Source organism: Lipotes vexillifer, unplaced genomic scaffold, assembly GCF_000442215.2.
Source record: "Lipotes vexillifer unplaced genomic scaffold, Lipotes_vexillifer_v1.1 scaffold363, whole genome shotgun sequence".
NCBI lineage: Eukaryota > Metazoa > Chordata > Mammalia > Artiodactyla > Lipotidae > Lipotes > Lipotes vexillifer.
This window is the reverse complement of record NW_006799724.1, coordinates 1,924,262-1,944,715: the sequence shown is the minus strand read 5'-3', so window position 1 is coordinate 1,944,715 and position 20,454 is coordinate 1,924,262. Positions and strand designations below refer to the sequence as shown.

Below are 20,454 nucleotides of genomic sequence, written 5' to 3'. Positions count from 1 at the left end.
AAAAAAAAAAAAAAAAAATATATATATATATATATATATATTGAGAGAGGCAGCCAGAAACAAAGCATACCTTGATTTCATTTATATACAAAGTTCAAAAACAGGCAGAACTAATCTATTGTGGTAGAAATCAAGAGAATGAAAAGGAGGCAGGATGTTTTGATTTGGAGGGAAAAGAATGAGTGTTTTTGCAGTGCAGATAACATTATTGTTCATATCAGGGGTTACATAGATTTGTGTGCTTTGTGATGATTTATTGAACACAAATTTGTATTTTCTGAATGCTTTTAATTTTAATTAAAAAGTTAAAATATATTAGGATACGTACACAAGATATTATAAATAATTTTATGCTAATACATTTGGAAACTTAGGCAAATTGATAAATTTCTAGAAAAAGAAAAATTACTAGACTAACAACTAAATGATCCTATATTTAAAAATGTTTAATTGTAATTAAGAACTACCTAACAAAGTAACTCCTAGCCCAGATAGCATCACCAGTAAATTCTACAAAATGTTTAAGGAAAAAATTACCCCAATATTCTACCTAGGTCTTCCAGAAGCAAATAAAGGATGGAACACTTATAAAGATAGTACAACCTTTATGTTAAAAAAGATATTATGAGAAGAGAAAATTATAGGCCAATTACTGTTATGACTATATAAGGAAAAAATGTAAAACAAAACAAGCAGATTGAATCAAGGTGCATAGAAAAAGAATAATACATAACGATCAAATGATTATCATTTGAAGAAAAGTCGGGAGCAACATTTAAAAAAATGAACAGAATTCATTAACAGAATAAAGGAGGAAAGTCATATAATCATCTCAGTAATTGTGAAACAAAAACAAAACCCACTTGAACAAAACTCAACATCCATTCATAATGAAAGATCTTAGCAGGGTAAGCATTTAAGACAACATCCTTAATACGTTGAGACCTATAAAAAATAATCAGCAGGCATTCTTCTTAATTACAAAATGTTAAGTATTCTCTCTCAGATTGGGAACAAAAAAAATGTCTTATTCAACACACACTAATGATACTAGACAGTTTAAGAAGAAAAATAGCTATAGGATTGGAAAGGAAGAAATAAAGCTGACATTTGTAGAAAACATTATTATATATGTAGAAAGTCTAAAGTAATCTGTAGATAAATTATTAGTAATAATAATTGAGGTTACCTAGGTTTCTAACCAATACAGAAAACTTAGTTTTATTTCATCAGAGCATCAATAATTATAAAATACAAATTTAAAAGATACTCTTTAAAATATCATAAAAAATCAAGTTCCTAGGAATAAATCTAATGAAAAATATTTAAGACACAAAAGTATAAACATTAGTGAGAGAAATTAAAGGAAAGTTACGTATGTTCTTGGACTGGAAGATATAATACTTTAAAGATGTAATTCTCCTGAAACTGATCTCCAGATTAATGGCATTCCAATAAAAAAATCCCAGTAAGATTTTTTTTTTTTTGGAACTCAACAAGTTCTTTTTAAAATTTATATGGAAAGGCAAAGGGCTAAGAATAGTCAACTCGTCAATACTCTAGCTGCTCTACTGGATATCAAGATTTATTACAAGGCTTTTGTAATTAGGACAGTGGAGTACTGGCTTGATAATAAGAAACTGCACAAATATACACAAATGGATACATAAATTATGATATCAGAAATCAAGATAATGACAGTATCTGCGGAGGAGAATATTGATTGGGAGTGAGTATAATGAGGCCTTCTACTGGATTTCCAATGTTCTATTTCTCGATCTACATTGTGGTTTCATGGGTGTTTTACTTTGTGATAATTCACTGAGCTGTATATTATTTTGTAGTCTTTTCTGATTATATGTTTTACTTCAGTTTAGAGAATATAAAAAAATAAAATATGATGAGTGTGATTTATTTCTGAAATGGGAAAATAGTATATGATAGAATCTATCAACATAATCCTTATAAATCAAAGAAGAACATGATTATATCAATAGATACTAGAAAAGATTTTTCAAAAATAATTTTATTTCATAAATAAAATAATTTCATCTTCAGCCATAATAAGATAGGAAAAAACACTATTTAAAGATAATAAAGTATTATTTACCAAAACCAACAGCAAATATCCTAAATGGCAAACCACCAAAACTATTTCAAGTAAAACCCAGAATTTAACAGTCATATTGTTAACTACCATGACACTTAATATTGGAAGTTCCAGTAACTATATTTAGACATATTATTAAAATGAGTACAAACTTTTGGGAATTTAAAAAATTCTCTCATGTAATTGCTTATTAAGAAAAAACAAGAGATATTAGCAAAAGTATTAAAATTAACAGGAGATTTTGGTAAGGTAATTAGATACAAGATGAAAAACTTTACAGTGTTTCTCTAGCATTAGAAATCTATACATGAATGTGGGAACATATTTATAACAGTGGCAAAAGTGATAAAATTACTTAGGAATAAACTTAAGGACGTGAGGACCCCAGGCAGACCTAGGCACTGTCTTCTCTATATTTCTTCTGATTTGTACACACACCTACTTTCTTTATTGTACTTATCATATTGGGCTGTGGTTATTGGCATGATTATCTCCTTACTACACTGTAACAACCCTGGGTAAGAACCATGGGTTCCCTTTGTTCAGTCTTTAGCACCATACCTGGCATGAATCAGGAGCTCAATAAATGTTAGTTGAAAGAATGAAGTAAGAGACTGCACAATTTACACAATAGCTGTTGCTGATGTTTACCTGATTCACAGAAGTAGCTTGGTCTCTTTGATCTTCCATTCCAATCAGCATTTATCTCCTACATAATCCAAACAACAAAACAAACATTCTCAAAGGATTTTTTTCCCCAGGATCTGAACACCAACTACTATTTATATATTTAAAATACAGAGATTTAAGATTCTGAGAACTCGTAAATGTCAATTTTTTTAGAAATGCACACGTTTGATAGTTACGTTACATCTATTATTTACAGAATTCAAAAGTTCACAGTTATATTATAGGACGGCCACAAGACTATACACACATAAGGTAATTTTCTAAGACTCATGGGACTCAGAATACAGTTGTACTCACATCTAATACTTATTACAGTAAAAGGATACACTATAGAATAAATAAAGGAGAAAGACATAAGGAGTCTGGAAAAATCCATGCATAGTCTTCCTTATGTTCTCTCCCCTCCTGTAAAAGGACACATTTGAACATGCTCTTTTCTCCAGCAATAAAAAATACAGTAACATGTGTGCAATGTTTCAGCCTGAGAAATCCATTAGAAACTCAGCACTGAAGGTTTTTATTGAAGGCTGGTCATGAAGACATCCTCTGCCTAGTGCATATCTGAAATTCTAGCCCCCCAAAAGGAAATAAGATGTTCAGCAAAAATCACATTGTTTGCAGAATCTACGTACATGCACCCACACATTCAGTTAGGGAAATTTCCATACCGGTTAGGGAATGTTAGAAAAGCCAAGTTCCCAAACACTAGCCATAGGCCAATCTTGCAAGCAGGCCTCTACAAAGACAGCAGTCCCAAGCCTGCTATGTTAACTCTTTTCTGTACAATATTATTTATTGTTAAGTTATCTTTGGAGTGCACTGATTAGTAAGAAAGTTAACTCAATGGGACAAATGAATAGGTGTATTTTTTAACAAGGCTAAAAAAAGAATAAAAGACTAAGCAGAGCTGGAAGGCAGAGAGCAGATTCTCTGAATATATGAGGATTTGGCTCTCAGAGCAGAAAATCCAGAGCAATAGACTTCTTTTTTCTTCTAGCAGCACCATGTGCTTTGTGGGATCTTGGCTCCTAAACCAGGGATTGAACTCAGGCCCCCAGCAGTGAAAGCGCCAAGTCCTAACCATTGGACTGCCAGGGAGTTCCTGCAATAGACTCTTTTATTCCCAGATCTGAGAGCTGAACACAGGCCACCAGAAATATTTTCTGACAGTGGTAGGCTTTGTACAACATGTTGGAAACAGGATGTGATACTTATCATAATAAAATTCTCATAGTATTTATCATAATAAATTAGATATTTGTGGGCATTTAATATTCATTTTAGAGAAATATGGGTGGCAAATTTAAGAATACACATATTACTCAAAAAAGGTCAATAATAAAATTTATAGACTGTTTTTAAAGAAGTTTTTCATTTTTTTGTTGTTTTGGTTTGGTTTTTAGTACATGACGTAGTCTTTGACATCTGTTGGGCAATATGAGGACTTTAAATGTCAGAGTTGTTAAGAAATTTCTTTTTCATGCTTAATGTGGATATTAACATAGTAGAACACTGAAATGTAAAATACTTGTTTATAATAAAACTGTGCTACAGAAAAGCACATTATAGTAAACATACTACATTTATGAGCTATGTATAATGTAGTCTGTCAATCATTATGCATTAGAGGAAACAGAAGATGCCACTTTCTACCCTAATCAAATAGAATTCATTTGGAAAGAATTTAATAAATTTCCAGTTTACTGAAATCTCTTTCAAACCATGTTAACTTTTTGGCACCGTTGATACAGTTAACACTGTGTTACTAATGGAATGGAAGATGTGGTTTTGACTCCTATAATAGCAAGCTGGCAATGCACAGAGAAAAATATCTATATATCTATGTTATATTCAGAAGCCACACCCTGAATTTTTGCTGGTAACTTTTCAACAGCAAGTAACTGTTCACTGGTCAAAAGGAAATGGGGAGAGTCGGTATGTCTGTCTCTGAACAATCCATCAGCACTAGTCAAAGCCCAATCAGAGAAGCCTAATTTGATACTTCCTCTGAAGGCTACACATATGTACTGTAAACAACATGTTGTAGCTTATATTTGGGAAGACTATCCTAGAGGTATTAAAATTTTATTATGGTATGATTAATTTCAGGGACTGAAGTTGTTCTGTATTGTCATTTCATGAGTGAATTTTTTATACCAGTGATGATCATATGATTGTACTTCATTTATTGTTTGTATTTGGGGCAAAAGAAATATATACCTCATCCTTTGAAGGACCCACATAAGACTGTGAAGATCTGGGAATATTTCTTGTAGCTGAATTCTGAGCTGAAATCATTGAATCTTGAGCTGAGACATGTATCTCTCCTGGAGAAAGATGAGATACTTTTACACATGAAAAGATAATATTGCTGGAACAAGGGTGAATGTTAATGAATAGAACTGATCCAATGTTCTCCCTGCTCAGCTGCCACAATCACTGGAATACACCAATCAGGGATTTACCTGAGTTAAGGAAGTATCTCTAAGAATAACATGACCTTTTTTGATGTTTAGTGCCTACAAATTTCCAGTGGTTCATCACTGCCCTCAGGAGCAAGTCTGAGATTCTTAACCTCTGATCCTAATTTATTTAATATTATGCCAGCTTAATCCCTATAACTAACCACAAAGCACTGGCAGATTTAACTGTTTGCATTTCATTCAGTCTGAGACAGAAAACCATTCACAACTTGAATAGGGGAATAACCAAAACTGTGTTTTAGGAAGATTGCTTTGCACCAAAATGTAGGGTGGATTAAAAAGAGGAAGAAGAGGTTGGAGGAAGACTAACCACAAAGCACTGGCAGATTTAACTGTTTGCATTTCATTCAGTCTGAGACAGAAAACCATTCACAACTTGAATAGGGGAATAACCAAAACTGTGTTTTAGGAAGATTGCTTTGCACCAAAATGTAGGGTGGATTAAAAAGAGGAAGAAGAGGTTGGAGGAAGGTTACTGAAATAGTCAAGGATGGAGGAAAGAAAGGCAGCAGTTGTGGGAATGCAAGAGGGAAAGACAACTATGAATGTTTTTTATTTTCTTACCTCTATTATCAAAAATACTTGATTTTTTATTTGTCTCTCCATCTTCCTATATGGTACAACATTAAAGATAAAAACATTCATTAGTAACTTCGCTTCTGAAAGATTTTGCCTTCTACCAATCAACCAAATTAATACAGATTTTCTTCCCTTTTATCTTCTAACTCTCTCATGAAAATTGTCTCAGGGACAATACTTATTACCAACCTCCTAGGACACCTTCCACAGGGATCTCAAATTTCACTAGTTCAAAATTGAGTTTAATATGCAGCCACGTACAAACTTTACCCTCTTCTAGTACTCCACATTTTGTTTAAAGACATGGCAATCTATTTAGTGGTTGGTTCTAAAATGTTTAGTCATTCAGTTTGTTTCAGGGAAATACAATCCAACCTATTCTAATCCAATCTAATGCTTTAAAAACACATTGCTAAGAATCAAAATAAAATTTATCATCCCAGACTCTCAATTTACTGTAATAACATTTTTGTATCTGTCTTCCCCATTAGACAATGAGTCCTCAAGGGGAAAGATTATGTCTTATTCTTCTTTGTATCCTATGTGACCAATTTATTCATTTTCCCTTCCTTCAGGAAAAAGTCACAGGGCTTTGGCCAACAGTAGATGCTCAATAAATATTAGATATTGCAATTGCTAAATGTTTGTTTGGATTAGTTTCTACTAATGAGAGTGAATGAGTTTAGCACAAAGCTAACTCAACACATCTAGGGAAAGGGATCAGTTCTCATGAATAGATCCTAATATCCCTAACCAATCCATAACACACTAGAGAGGGAGATGGTTCACAGAAGTAAAAGTTAACTAGATAAATTAATAATCATCATACAGAAGCTTGAGACATAATTTCATACCTTTTGTTCAATATCATTATCTTGCACATCTGGCTGACAAACAAGAGAAGGTACTGATGTTTTGGCAATATTCTTTGAACTACTTAGAGACTGATGAATGGTGTTTACAAAGGGTCCTAAAAGTAAATGAAAGAAACAGTATATTTTTTAAAAGAACTCACTGAAGTATTATTTAATGGTTTAATTATAATTGGTTTAATTATAACTTAATTACTTAAATTGAATGGTTTCCTCAATTTAAAAATACATCTATAACTGTGAAGCCATCACTGCAACCAAAATAAAATTTCTAATACCCCTGAAAGTTTTCTCATCCACCTCTGTAATCCATTTCTCTCTTCCCATCCTCAGACAACACTGCTCTGTACCTCTTACACAAGATTAATGTGAATTTTCTAGAATTTTATATGAATGGGATCATATAGTATGTGAAATATAGTATTTTTTGCCTGGCTTCTTTCACTCAGTATTGTATGTTTTAATAATTCATTCCTTTTTTAAAAAATTTCTGAGAAGTATTCCATTGTATGGATATGCTACCATTCTTTATCTATTCACCTGTTGTTTGGGTTGTTTCCAGTTTTGGCAACTTACAAATATTTATGAACTTACCTGCACAAGTTTTTGTGTGGGCATACTTTTTCATTTCTATTGGGTAAATATACCTAGTAGTAGAATGGCTGGATCATATGGTAAGTATATGTCTAACTTTTAAGAAATGCCAAACTGTTTTCCCAAGTGGCTGTACCATTTCATACCATTCAGCAGTGTGTCAGAGTTTTAATTCTCCCACATCCTTGTCAACACTTAGTAAGCAGAAGAAAGGAAATAAGATCAAAGTGAAAAAGAAATAGAAAAACAAGAGAGAAAAACTAACAGTTGACTCCTTGAGAAGTTCAATAAAACTGATAAAGCCAGACTGATCAGGAAAAAGAGAAGACACAAATTTCCATCATCGGGCAAATTAGAGATAACAGCATAACAGTCTATAGATAATACTAAAAATAACAGATTATGAAAATGTATAGCAATAAATTAAACTTATATGAAAGGGACAGATTTTCCTCAAAAACAATCAAATCTCACTCATGAATAAATAGAAAATATGAAGAACCTCATATCTATTAAAGAAATGGAATATATAGTTAAAAACATTTCTACAAAGAAAACTCCAGGCTCAAAAGACTTTACTTCTGAATTACACAAAATACCAAAGGAAGAATTTACACTAATTCTACACAAATTCATCCAGAAAATTGAAGAGGAGTAAACTCCTCTCCCAACTCATACCTTGATACCAGAATCACCCATATAGAAAAATCATTACAAGACATTACAACTCAGTCAATATCCTATGAATAAAGATGTAAAATCTATAAATAAATTGAATCTAACAATATACAATAAAAGATAATACATAATGAATAAGTGAGGCTTATTCCAAGAATGCAGGGTTAGTTTATCATTCAAAAATAAGCCAAAGCAACTTACCACAGTAAGAGAAAAGAGGAGGAAATGTAGACAATTATCTCAAAGATGAAAGGAAAAACTTGATAAAATTCAACACCCATTCATGATGAAACTTCTTAGTGAATGAGGAGTATGAGGGTATGTCCTTCCTTTGATAAAAGCTATCTTCAAATCTCCAGGACTATATTCTAATTTTTTTTTTGTTTTTTTTTTTGTTTCTTTTGCGGTACACGGGCCTCTCACCACTGTGGCCCCTCCCGCTGCAGAGCACAGGCTCCAGATGCGCAGGCCCAGCGGCCATGGCTCACGGGCCCAGCCGCTCCACGGCATGTGGGATCCTCTCGGACCGGGGCATGAACCCGTGTCCCCCGCATCGGCAGGCGGACTCTCAACCACTGCGCCACCAGGGAAGCCCTATAGTCTAATTTATATTGATCACTTAGACTTATATTTTAGAACAAGATCAGTATGTACACAATCATCATTTTGTTCAGCACTGTTCTGGAGGTCCTGGCCAGCAAGAAAAAGAAATGAAAGGTGAACCCAAATAAAATCCCAGCTGACTATGTTGTAGAAATTTGAGAGCTAAAAAGATACATACATGCCAATGTTCACAGCACTGCTATTTACAATAGTCAAGACATGGAAATAACCCAAGTGCCCATCAACAAATGATTGGCTTAAGAAGATGTGGTGTATCATGTATGTGTATATACACACATGGAATATTAGGTGACCATAAAAAAGGACCTAGAGAATATTATGCTTAGTGCATTAAGTCAGACACAGAAAGACAAATACTATATATCACTTATATGTGGAATCTAAAAAATAATACAAATGAATCTATACAAAAGAGAAACGGACTCACAGACTTAGAAAACAAACTTAATGATTACCAAAGGGGAGAGGGATTAAGGAAGGGACAAATTAGTATGGGATTAAGAGATACAAACTATATTCATAAAATAGATAAGCAACAAGGATTTACTGTATAGCACAGGAAATTATACTCAATATCTTGTAAAAACCTATAATAGAATATATAATCTGCCAAAAAAAACCCTGAATCATTATGCAGTACACCTGAAACTATTGCAATATTGTAAATCTACTATACTTCAATAAAAAAAATAAAATTTCTATGGAAATGAAAAGGCCGTAGAACAACCAAGTCAACTTAGAAGAACAACAAATGAAGAACTCAAACTGCCAAATTTCAAGACTTATTATAAAGCTACAGTAATTAAGAGAATGCTATTGAATATACTCACATAAGGACAAACAGACCAATAAAAGAAAAGAGCATGTCCAGAAATAGATCCAACTATATATGATTACTTCATCTTCTCAAAGATACCAGTGAAACTCACTGGTGTTGAAAGAACTGAATGTATACAAGATAAGCTTGGATAGTCCAGTCTTCTCAGATAGCAAGGAAGCTAACAAAAATCACTAGGGTTGTGTCAAAAAGGACTCGAGAGTTATCTTGAAGGGGCTCTCACTGGCCAGAGCTGTCACAATTTCAACATTAGTAAGCACAGTAATAGCAATTTTTAAGCACATAAAATTTACATAAATCTGTGAATTCATAATGAAACAAAACTAATTGCTCACTGTTAGAAGATGCTACTGAAACAATACATTATTTTGAAAACTAATAAATGATGGTAAAATATTAAGCATCAGTCTGCTTTTCTCAAGTATCCTGTATCACAAAGTAACCAAACAGTAGTTGGGGGAAAATTTCTTTTATTAGAAATTTTCTAGCTAGTTTATGAAGAAGGAAAAATATCCCAATTGTGTAACCCATAATTAATTTGTGGATCAAGGCCTTGAACATAAATGGCTGCTAATAAGACAAAGAGAGAGACAATGCAATATTATATGTCTCCTGATGGAAAGATACACCATCATGTATGCATCAGTCTTGCTAAAGAAATTGAACCTGAAAGTGCACAGATTTAACTAATACTTTACAGGAAATACAGAAGAAATAACATATACCATATAGATGCAATCAGCAAAAATTCAGTCACTGAGGAGCTCAACAAGACAAGCAACTCAATTTCTTCAACAAATAAACTAACTTTAAAGAAGAGCAGGGAGGGAAGGAGGGAAGGAGAGGAATATATGGAAGGAGAACCTATAGACTAAAAGACTCAAAAGACATACAAATTATCACAGTATGTGTCAACGTAGATTCAAAGTAAAGTCAAAATACTTTTGTGACATTGATGAGATTACTGGAAAGCTGAATTGTGATTAGATATTTGATTACATTAAGGAATTATTATTTGTGCAATGTGATCATGGTAATGTGCTTACGCATTAAAAAAATAATCCTTATCTTTTAGGTACATATTGATATGTTGATGGATGAATTAATACGTGTGGGATGTGCATTAAAACAATATGGCACTATGGGATGCAGCAAAAGCAGTTCTAAGAGGCAAGTTTATAGCAATACAATCCTACCTTAAGAAACAGGAAACATCTTGAATAAACAACCTAACCTTGCACCTAAAGCAATTAGAGAAAGAACAAAAAACCCCAAAGTTGGCAGAAGGAAAGAAATCATAAAAATCAGATCAGAAATAAATGAAAAAGAAATGAAGGAAATGATAGCAAAGATCAATAAAACTAAAAGCTGGTTCTTTGAGAAGATAAACAAAATTGATAAACCATTAGCCAGACTCATCAAGAAAAAAAGGGAGAAGACTCAAATCAATAGAATTAGAAATGAAAAAGGAGAAGTAACAACTGACACTGCAGAAATACAAAAGATTATGAGAGATTACTACAAGCAACTCTATGACAATAAAATGGACAACCTGGAAGAAATGGACAAATTCTTAGAAATACACAACCTGCCAAGAATGAATCAGGAAGAAATAGAAAATATGAACAGACCAATCACAAGCACTGAAATTGAAACTGTGATTAAAAATCTTCCAACAAACAAAAGCCCAGGACCAGATGGCTTCACAGGCGAATTCTATCAAACATTTAGAGAAGAGCTAACACCTATCCTTCTCAAACTCTTCCAAAATATAGCAGAGGGAGGAACACTCCCAAACTCATTCTACGAGGCCACCATCACCCTGATACCAAAACCAGACAAGGATGTCACAAAGAAAGAAAACTACAGGCCAATATCACTGATGAACATAGATGCAAAAATCCTCAACAAAATACTAGCAAACAGAATCCAACAGCACATTAAAAGGATCATACACCATGATCAAGTGGGGTTTATTCCAGGAATGCAAGGATTCTTCAATATACGCAAATCTATCAATGTGATTAACCATATTAACAAATTGAAGGAGAAAAACCATATGATCATCTCAATAGATGCAGAGAAAGCTTTTGACAAAATTCAACACCCATTTATGATAAAAACCCTGCAGAAAGTAGGCATAGAGGGAATTTTCCTCAACATAATAAAGGCCATATATGACAAGCCCACAGCCAACATCATCCTCAATGGTGAAAAACTGAAAGCATTTCCACTAAGATCAGGAACAAGACAAGGTTGCCCACTCTCACCACTCTTATTCAACATAGTTTTGGAAGTTTTAGCCACAGCAATCAGAGAAGAAAAGGAAATAAAAGGAATCCAAATCGGAAAAGAAGAAGTAGAGCTGTCACTGTTTGCAGATGACATGATACTATATATAGAGAACCCCAAAGATGCTGCCAGAAAACTACTAGTGCTAATCAATGAATTTGGTAAAGTAGCAGGATACTAAATTAATGCACAGAAATCTCTGGCATTCCTATACACTAATGATGAAAAATCTGAAAGTGAAATCAAGAAAACACGCCCATTTACCATGGCAACAAAAAGAATAAAATAGCTAGGAATAAACCTACCTAAAGATACAAAAGACCTGTATGCAGAAAATTATAAGACACTGGTGAAAGAAATTAAAGATGATACAAATAGATGGAGAGATATACCATGTTCTTGGATTGGAAGACTCAACATTGTGAAAATGACTCTACTACCCAAAGCAATCTACAGATTCAATGCAATCCCTATCAAACTACCACTGGCATTTTTCACAGAACTAGAACAAAAAATTTCACAATAGGTATGGAAACACAAAAGACCCCGAATAGCCAAAGCAATCTTGAGAACGAAAAACGTAGCTGGAGGAATCAGGCTCCCTGACTTCAGACTATACTACAAAGCTACAGTAATCAGGACAGTATGGTACTGGCTCAAAAACAGAAATATAGATCAATGGAACAGGATAGAAAGCCCAGAGATAAACCCATGCACATATGGTCACCTTATCTTTGATAAAGGAGGCAGGAATGTACAGTGGAGAAAGGACAGCCTCTTCAATGAGTGGTGCTGGGAAAACTGGACAGGTACATGTAAAAGTATGAGATTAGATCACTCCCTAACACCATACACAAAAATAATCTCAAAATGGATTAAAAACCTAAATGTAAGGCCAGACACTATCAAACTCTTAGTGGAAAATATAGGCAGGACACTCTATGACATAAATCACAGCAAGATCCTTTTTGACCCACCTCCTAGAGAAATGGAAATAAAAACAAAAATAAACAAATGGGACCTAATGAAACTTAAAAACTTTTGCACAGCAAAGGAATCCATAAACAAGACCAAAAGACAACCCTCAGAATGGGAGAAAATATTTGCAAATGAAGCAACTGACAAAGGATTAATCTCCAAAATTTTAAGCAGCTCATGCAGCTTAATAACAAAAAAACAAACAACCGAATCCAAAAATGGGCAGAAGACGTAAATAGACATTCCTCCAAAGAAGATATACAGACTGCCAACAAACACATGAAAGAATGCTTAACATCACTAATCATTAGAGAAATGCAAATCAAAACTACAATGAGATATCATCTCACACCAGTCAGAATGGCCATCATCAAAAAATCTAGAAACAATAAATGCTGGAGAGGGTGTGGAGAAAAGGGAACACTCTTGCACTGCTGGTGGGAATGTGAATTGGTTCAGCCACTATGGAGAACAGTATGGAGGTTCCTTAAAAAACTACAAATAGAACTACCATATGACCCAGCAATCCCACTACTAGGCATATACCCTGAGGAAACCAGAATTCAGAAAGAGTCATGTACCAAAATGTTCATTGCAGCTCTATTTACAATAGCCCGGAGATGGAAACAACCTAAGTGCCCGTCGTCGGATGAATGGATAAAGAAGATGTGGCACATATATACAATGGAATATTACTCAGCCATAAAAAGAAATGAAATTGAGCTATTTGTAATGAGGTGGATAGACCTAGAGTCTGTCATACAGAGTGAAGTAAGTCAGAAAGGGAGAGACAAATACCATATGCTAACACATATATACAGAATTTAAGAAAAAAAATGTCATGAAGAACCTAGGGGTAAGACAGGAATAAAGACACAGACCTACTAGAGAATAGACTTGAGGATATGGGGAGGGGGAAGGGTAAGCTGTGACAAAGTGAGAGAGAGGCATGGACATATATACACTACCAAACGTAAGGTAGATAGCTAGTGGGAAGCAGCCGCATAGCAGGGAGATCAGCTCGGTGCTTTGTGACCGCCTGGAGGGGTGGGATAGGGAGGGTGGGAGGGAGGGAGACACAAGAGGGAAGAGATATGGGAAGATATGTATATATATAACTGATTCATTTTGTTGTAAAGCAGAAACTAACACACCATTGTAAAGCAATTATACTCCAATAAAGATGTTAAAAAAAAAAATGGCAGCAGGGAGAAGTTGAGGGCATAGAGAAAACAAAACTGTCCATGAGTTGCTGAAGTTGAAAGACAGGGACATAAGGATTCTGTTGGTTTTTGCTTATGTTTGAAATGTTTAATAAGGCTAAAAATAGTCATTAACAAAATTATGGAAATATGTGCCACAAATAAGACAAAAGATTAATGTCTTTGCCATATCAAAGAGAACTCATAGAAATGAACCTCAAATAAAAAGTAACAAAATATACAAACTATAAGGAAAAAGGTAAAATTTTATTATACTGAACTAAGAACTTCTGTACATCAAAAGATAAAAAAAGAATAGAAACAAATTACAAATTGGAAGAAGATATTGCTATACCGTATATATGTATATAATAGAGTGTGTGACCAAAAAATTCTTTCAAACCTGTAAAAGAAAGAAAAATAACCTAACAGGAAAATGGACAAGAGATTTGAAAAAATAATTTCTCAGAAGAGGGAACATGACCCAGAAATCCCATATCGAGGCATATAACCCCTAGAGAATCACCTGTCCATGAATACCAGGAGATATATATGTATAGAATGTTTGGTGAAATACTGTTCAAATAACAGATACTTCCACCAAAAGAAAAACATATTAAAATTGTGGTATATTTACACAATGGGATATTCACACAATGGGATAGGATTAGTACTGAAAGGAAGTAAAATGTCAGACAATACATAGGTAAAACTTTTGAAATATAATGCTGAGTATAAAAAGCGAGTCACAAAACACTGTATACAATATCATATCAATTATATTAAAATACCTTAATAATGTTATCTATGTCCATCAGAACCAATGAGAACAACAGTTTTAAAGTTTTTTGGGGAAAAAGAAAAGCCTGACAACTTATAATCCGATATCAAGGGTAAATAGTATAATTCAGGAATGAAGGTAAAATAAAAATACTCTCAGGTGAAGGAAAACTAAGATAATTCAGTGCCAGATAATTTGTTCTAAAAGAGATGCTAAGGGAAGTTCTACAGACTAAAGGAAAATGATACCAGAAAGAAACGTGGGACCAGAAACATCAGGAATTAATGGGCAACCAAAATGTTAATTATTTGAGTAAATATGATAGGCTGTTCTTCCCCTATTTAGTCATTTAAATGATGATTGCTCTGAGTGGCTGTTTGGTATATGTAGATGTAATACATAAGATAATTATAACAAAGGTGAGAGGAGTAAGGAGACATATATAGTGGTAAGGTTTCCACATTCTACATAAAGAGGTAGAATATCTAGTGAGGGTTGACTGTGATAAGCTAAGTAAGTACACTGTTACTTAGAACAACCACTAAAAAATCTGTACAAAGAGACATAGTAAAAACAATAGCCATGGACAATTGGAAATCAAACTTTAAAAATACCATGTACAACAGTACCAAAAATGAAGCACTTATGTATACATGTAACACAACATATACAAGATTTCTATACTGAAAACTACAAAACACTTATGAAAGAAATCAAGGATGACCTAAAAGTCCTTGATTGGAAGGACCCTGTAAAGATTTCTTTCCCCCTTAAATCGATCTATAGATTGACTTAATATACTTTATTCAAAAATCCTGGCATAATTTTTGCAGTAAACCTGAGTATAAAGTTTATACTCAGGTAAATGAATTAAAATATCCATAAAAATTTTGAAGAAAAATAAAGTTGCTGGAATTACACTACATTTTAATAACACGCTACAGTAATCAAAGACAGAGCAATATGGGCAAAGGGGGAGACACACTGATCAATCAGAAACAGAAACAGAAAATTAAAAGGCAAGTTACAGACTGAGAGAAAATATTTGCAAGTCACACACCTGAAAAATACTTATATTCAGAATATAGAAATAACTCCCAAAACTCAACAGAGCAAAAAGCTTCAACAGATACTTCACCAGGCAGGATTTACAAAAGGCAAACAGCATATGAAAAGATATTCATCATCATTAGCCATCAGGCAAATACAAATGAAAACCACAATGAGATACCATTACATCTATTAGAATGACTAAAATAAAAAGTACTGATAATACCAACAGTTACAAGGATGCATAGCAAACAGGGAATGCAAAATGCTATAGCCACTCTGGAAAACAGTTGGGCAATTCTTTATAAACTTAGACATATACAACAATTCCTTGTTCACACAAAAAGCTTAATGTATATTTTGATCTTTCTATTCATAATCACCAAAATCTGGAAACAACCAAATTTCCTCCAACTGATGTATGCATAAATAAACCTGGTACATACACACAATGGACTACTACTCAGCAATAAAAAGGAGTCAACTATTGACAAATGAAATAATTTGAAAGAATTTCAAAGGCATGCTGAAAGGAGCAATTATCAGAAGATCAAATACCATATGATTCCATTTACAAGGCATTTTCCAAAGGAAAAAGAACTATAGTGATGGAGAACATATCAGTGGTTGCCTGGGCTTATTAGTGGGAGGGAAGATGGTGTGACTGCAAAAGGACATTTTTGGAATGTTGTAAATGTTCTCACATGATTGTGGTAGAGGTCATACAAATTCATATGTGTGTTAAAATTCATGCAATTATATAAAAAATTCCATTTTGCTTTAGGGTAATTTAAAAACCAAAATAAATTACCTCAGGATCTTTTTATGGGAATGAAAAAATACAGAGACAAGATCAGAAGCAGGAACTATAGAGAACTCTGGCCTCTGAACTCTGTTTGGATAGTTGCCAGTTATGAAACATGGGGGCAGACTGCCCATAAGAGTGTAAAGGTTGTGACATTGTATGGAGTTCATACTCAGTTCAGTGATGAGATGGAAACTAAGGAGGTTTGATTATGGTGAATGGGAATATTAATATATTGTGGTATCACTACTGTACATTTCTAAAATTCACACAAAACAAGAATGATTCACTTGCCAATCTCTTAGAGGGTAGAAGTAGATCCTCTCCCCCCCAGATGTATTAATATGGTTTTAGAATTCATCTTTGTCTCCCAACTATGCTTAATTAAATTTATAGTTTTGATACCTGGACAACTGTCACAGACAGAGTGGTACCTTAGTGAGGCTGAAAATCATGTTTTCCATCTATCATCCTTTCCTCCAATAACACTGAGATTTTTTTGACATCAGTAAGACCAGTCTGGCCTGAATGCAACACTAGACTTTTAGAAGACCATTCTGCATGAGATAACTGCTTTAGAGACTGAGAATTTAGTTTTATTGTCTACATTTAGTAGATATGTGGCTTGTGTTGTCATAATTGTATGTGTTGTAAGTAACTCTTTGATATTTTATTAAAAAAATCTTTGGACTTCAAAAATGGGACCAAAAAATCTTTGGACTTCAAAAATCTTTGGTCTTTAAAGCTTAGAGCTGAATTAAGTAAACCTCAGTAGTCCTGAGTGGAAGACAGCCTCAGCTAACCCTATCTTATCCCAGAGACTTTATGAGACTAATCAAATTACACACTCAGGGAAGAAAAGATTTTAAACTTTTTCTTTAGAATTTAACTGATAAAGACAAAGGGATTTAATTTTTATACTTTAATTTTTCCCTGGAAATTTAAAAATGGGAGAAGAATTCATATTGCTCAATTTCTAACAGTCTTATTTATACTTTTGATAGTATATTATCTGGAGGATATTTATGCTATTGTTTGGGTTCTGGTCTAATCCAATGAGCTCTAATGGACAACATGAAGTAACATAGAATGGTATAAATAAAGAAAGTGATATTTCACTGGGGTCCATAGTGGGTTAAGTGAATGTACATAAACTTAATTTCTGACTCACTTCAGAGTTTTTTTCTTTTTTTTAACATCTTTATTAGAGTATAATTGCTTTACATTGTTGTGTTAGTTGCTGCTGTATAACAAAGTGAGTCAGCTATATGTATACATATATCCCCATATCCCCTCCCTCTTGCGTTTCAGAGTTTTTAAAAATCATTTCGAGAAATATAAAAATTATCTTGCAATTTGTTACGTTCATGTATTTTTCATTCAGCAGCAATAGACCATTTAATTTGTCTAAAATGATAAGTTAGAACACTAAATCTGTAACTTGAGATGAAATTCTGAAAGCAATAGAGGTTATATCATTGTAAGCATCACTCTAAATCTGTCATTTGACAACAAAGAACACAGGAATTATCTGAATTTAAGCAAAAAAGGCCATCCAAATTCAGTCTTTCCCAAAAATACTATTTAATATTTCTTATCACAATATTAAATTACCATATGCTCCTTTATTTGCTTTCTGGTCACCAACAGGATAAACTATCTTTATGTCATCATTACTCTTCTTTTTCTTCTTTGGAGAATAAGCTTAAAGAAATGCAACAAAACATTTATTTTTAATGATGATGATGACAGAATTACCCAAGACAGGCTCTCTTTTCATGCCCAATAGGAAGTGAGCCTATATGCTAATTTCTATTTAGGATCGTGGGGAGGTATTGGAGAAGATGGAGGAATGTGAAAAACGATTACTCTTCAAATATTATCCCTTCAAGTTAAAAGATAGAAGGACAGAATTTTCCTCTGACAGAGAGAAAAGCTATACCTGGCTCAACTGTAACATGCCATTTCATCTTTGTAGAGATGGATACAAATATAGCTACTGGCTGGAGACCCACCAGCCCACAGTGACAATTGCAACTCTTGAATGTACCTCCCAGCCTAGCATAAGCAACCACATACATATTTCTCCTTTGTGATAAAGGAAATTATAGTTCCTGTTTCTAACCATTTAGGAGGGCAAAGGATCCTCACAGCATGTGCGCTCAATGGGTTTTCATTAAGGCTGTCAAATGTGAGCGTGATCTGTCTTCTCATTGGAGCAGGTTCACCCAATATTCCTGTCCTTTCTTATTCTCTCTGTCCCTCTGGAAGCTATCTACTTGGTGGAAGATGACAACATTACTACAGAGGAATAATTCAATTTCATTTGTCACCTTGATAAAATAAATTAATTTATATCCCACTTCTTCAAAAAAAGGGATTTGAGGCAACAAGTGTTTAAAAATGTCTTCTTGAAACTCTTTTCCTATTAAATGAGAAAATTAATGGTTGTTGATGCAGGGATGTATATAGTTTCTGAAGTGATTTCTTTTTTGAAGGATGAAATTGCTATCATTATCTCAATGAGCTGAATAGACTGAATTAGTCCATTCAGTAAACATGCATGTATACAAACACACACAAAGATATACATACAATACTAGGTGCTCTGTGAAACAGAAAGGTGGGAGTTACAATATAATAGGTAATTAAGACAGTGGGAAGTACGGAATACATGTATTAAGAATAATACAAAGTACTATAAGTGATTCGAAGGACAGGTATCTTCCAATTACAGTTATCAAGAAAGACTTTTTGTAGTGTCACTTACAGTGGAGCTTAAAGAATTGTAGGAGTTACAGAGATGGACAGTGAGCATGTCATTCCAGGCTAGAAACTTGGATAAAGAGAGGCACAGAAGTATAAAAGTTCACTTGTGTTTTAGGAACGGTCAGCAGTCTTGTTTGATTAGACAATGAAATTAATTGAATGCTTACTATGGGATAGAACTCTTGGGCTCTTTATGGGATTTAGGAGTATTTTCTTCTCAGATGATGCAACTGTGATTCAAAGAGGTTAAATAATTTTCTTCAAGCTATTTACATGGCTGGACAATGGTAAAGCAGGACTTCGACTTCAGCAGTTTGGCTCTAGAGCCTAAGCATATCACCCCTAGATCATATCCGCCTTATTCAAGGAGGTAATGTGAAATAAAATTAGGTTTGGGTTTGACCCTAGATGGTGATGAATGGTTGTCTAAGAAGTCTGAGCTTCATTTAAGAGGTAATGGGGATCTTTAAGTTTTGAGGCCAAAAAAAATAGAACAGAGTTTTATGTGTAATTATGTAGCAGTGTAAAAAATGGATTTGAGGTAGGTAAAAATAAGAGCCAATGGAGACTAGTTAGTAATATACTTAAGTGACAAAGGGAGGCTCTCACATAGAAACGGGATTCATGGGACAGAGATAGGATTGATCGGATGCTGATGATAACTCATGGAAGATTATTATCTTTTTTCCTGATGCATTTAGTCACAGATAATTAAAACAAGTCTACATTTTTGTATTCTGGCCATGAAATTTTAATATCATTAATTAATTTAATAAATCCTACTATAGTCTTAAAATGTTAAAAATAAAAGGAAGCTGGTAGATACTGGGCATAACAAAGTAATGACTTGATGTTCTTCCTTTAAACTTTCATTTCTTCCCTTTTTTTCCTTTCTTTGTTTCTTTCTATCTTTCTCTACCTCCTCCTTTCCTTCTTCCCTGTGCTCTTTTCTGGTACTGTCTATTCTTTATGGCTGGCAAAATAGTAGAACACCACGTTGGTATGTGATAGCAATTACCTTACAAATTTTTAAGGTTTCAGTAGCAAAAAATACATTAAGTATAGGGAAGTTGGTTAGAACTGCAATATAGGCAAGCCTGTCTGCTGAA

General features: G+C 33.7%; 1 protein-coding gene across 1 annotated transcript in view; it reads right to left on the bottom strand.

Moving 5' to 3' along the window:
- LOC103077447 (fibrous sheath-interacting protein 2) overlaps positions 1 to 20,454 on the bottom strand; it is a 121,628-nt gene that overhangs the window by 80,482 nt on the left and 20,692 nt on the right. The window contains 6 exon segments of the mRNA XM_082931527.1: positions 2,762 to 2,819; positions 4,447 to 4,449; positions 5,021 to 5,127; positions 5,848 to 5,893; positions 6,717 to 6,832; positions 18,191 to 18,280. Of these exon segments, the coding sequence (XP_082787653.1) occupies positions 2,762 to 2,819; positions 4,447 to 4,449; positions 5,021 to 5,127; positions 5,848 to 5,893; positions 6,717 to 6,832; positions 18,191 to 18,280 (420 nt within the window).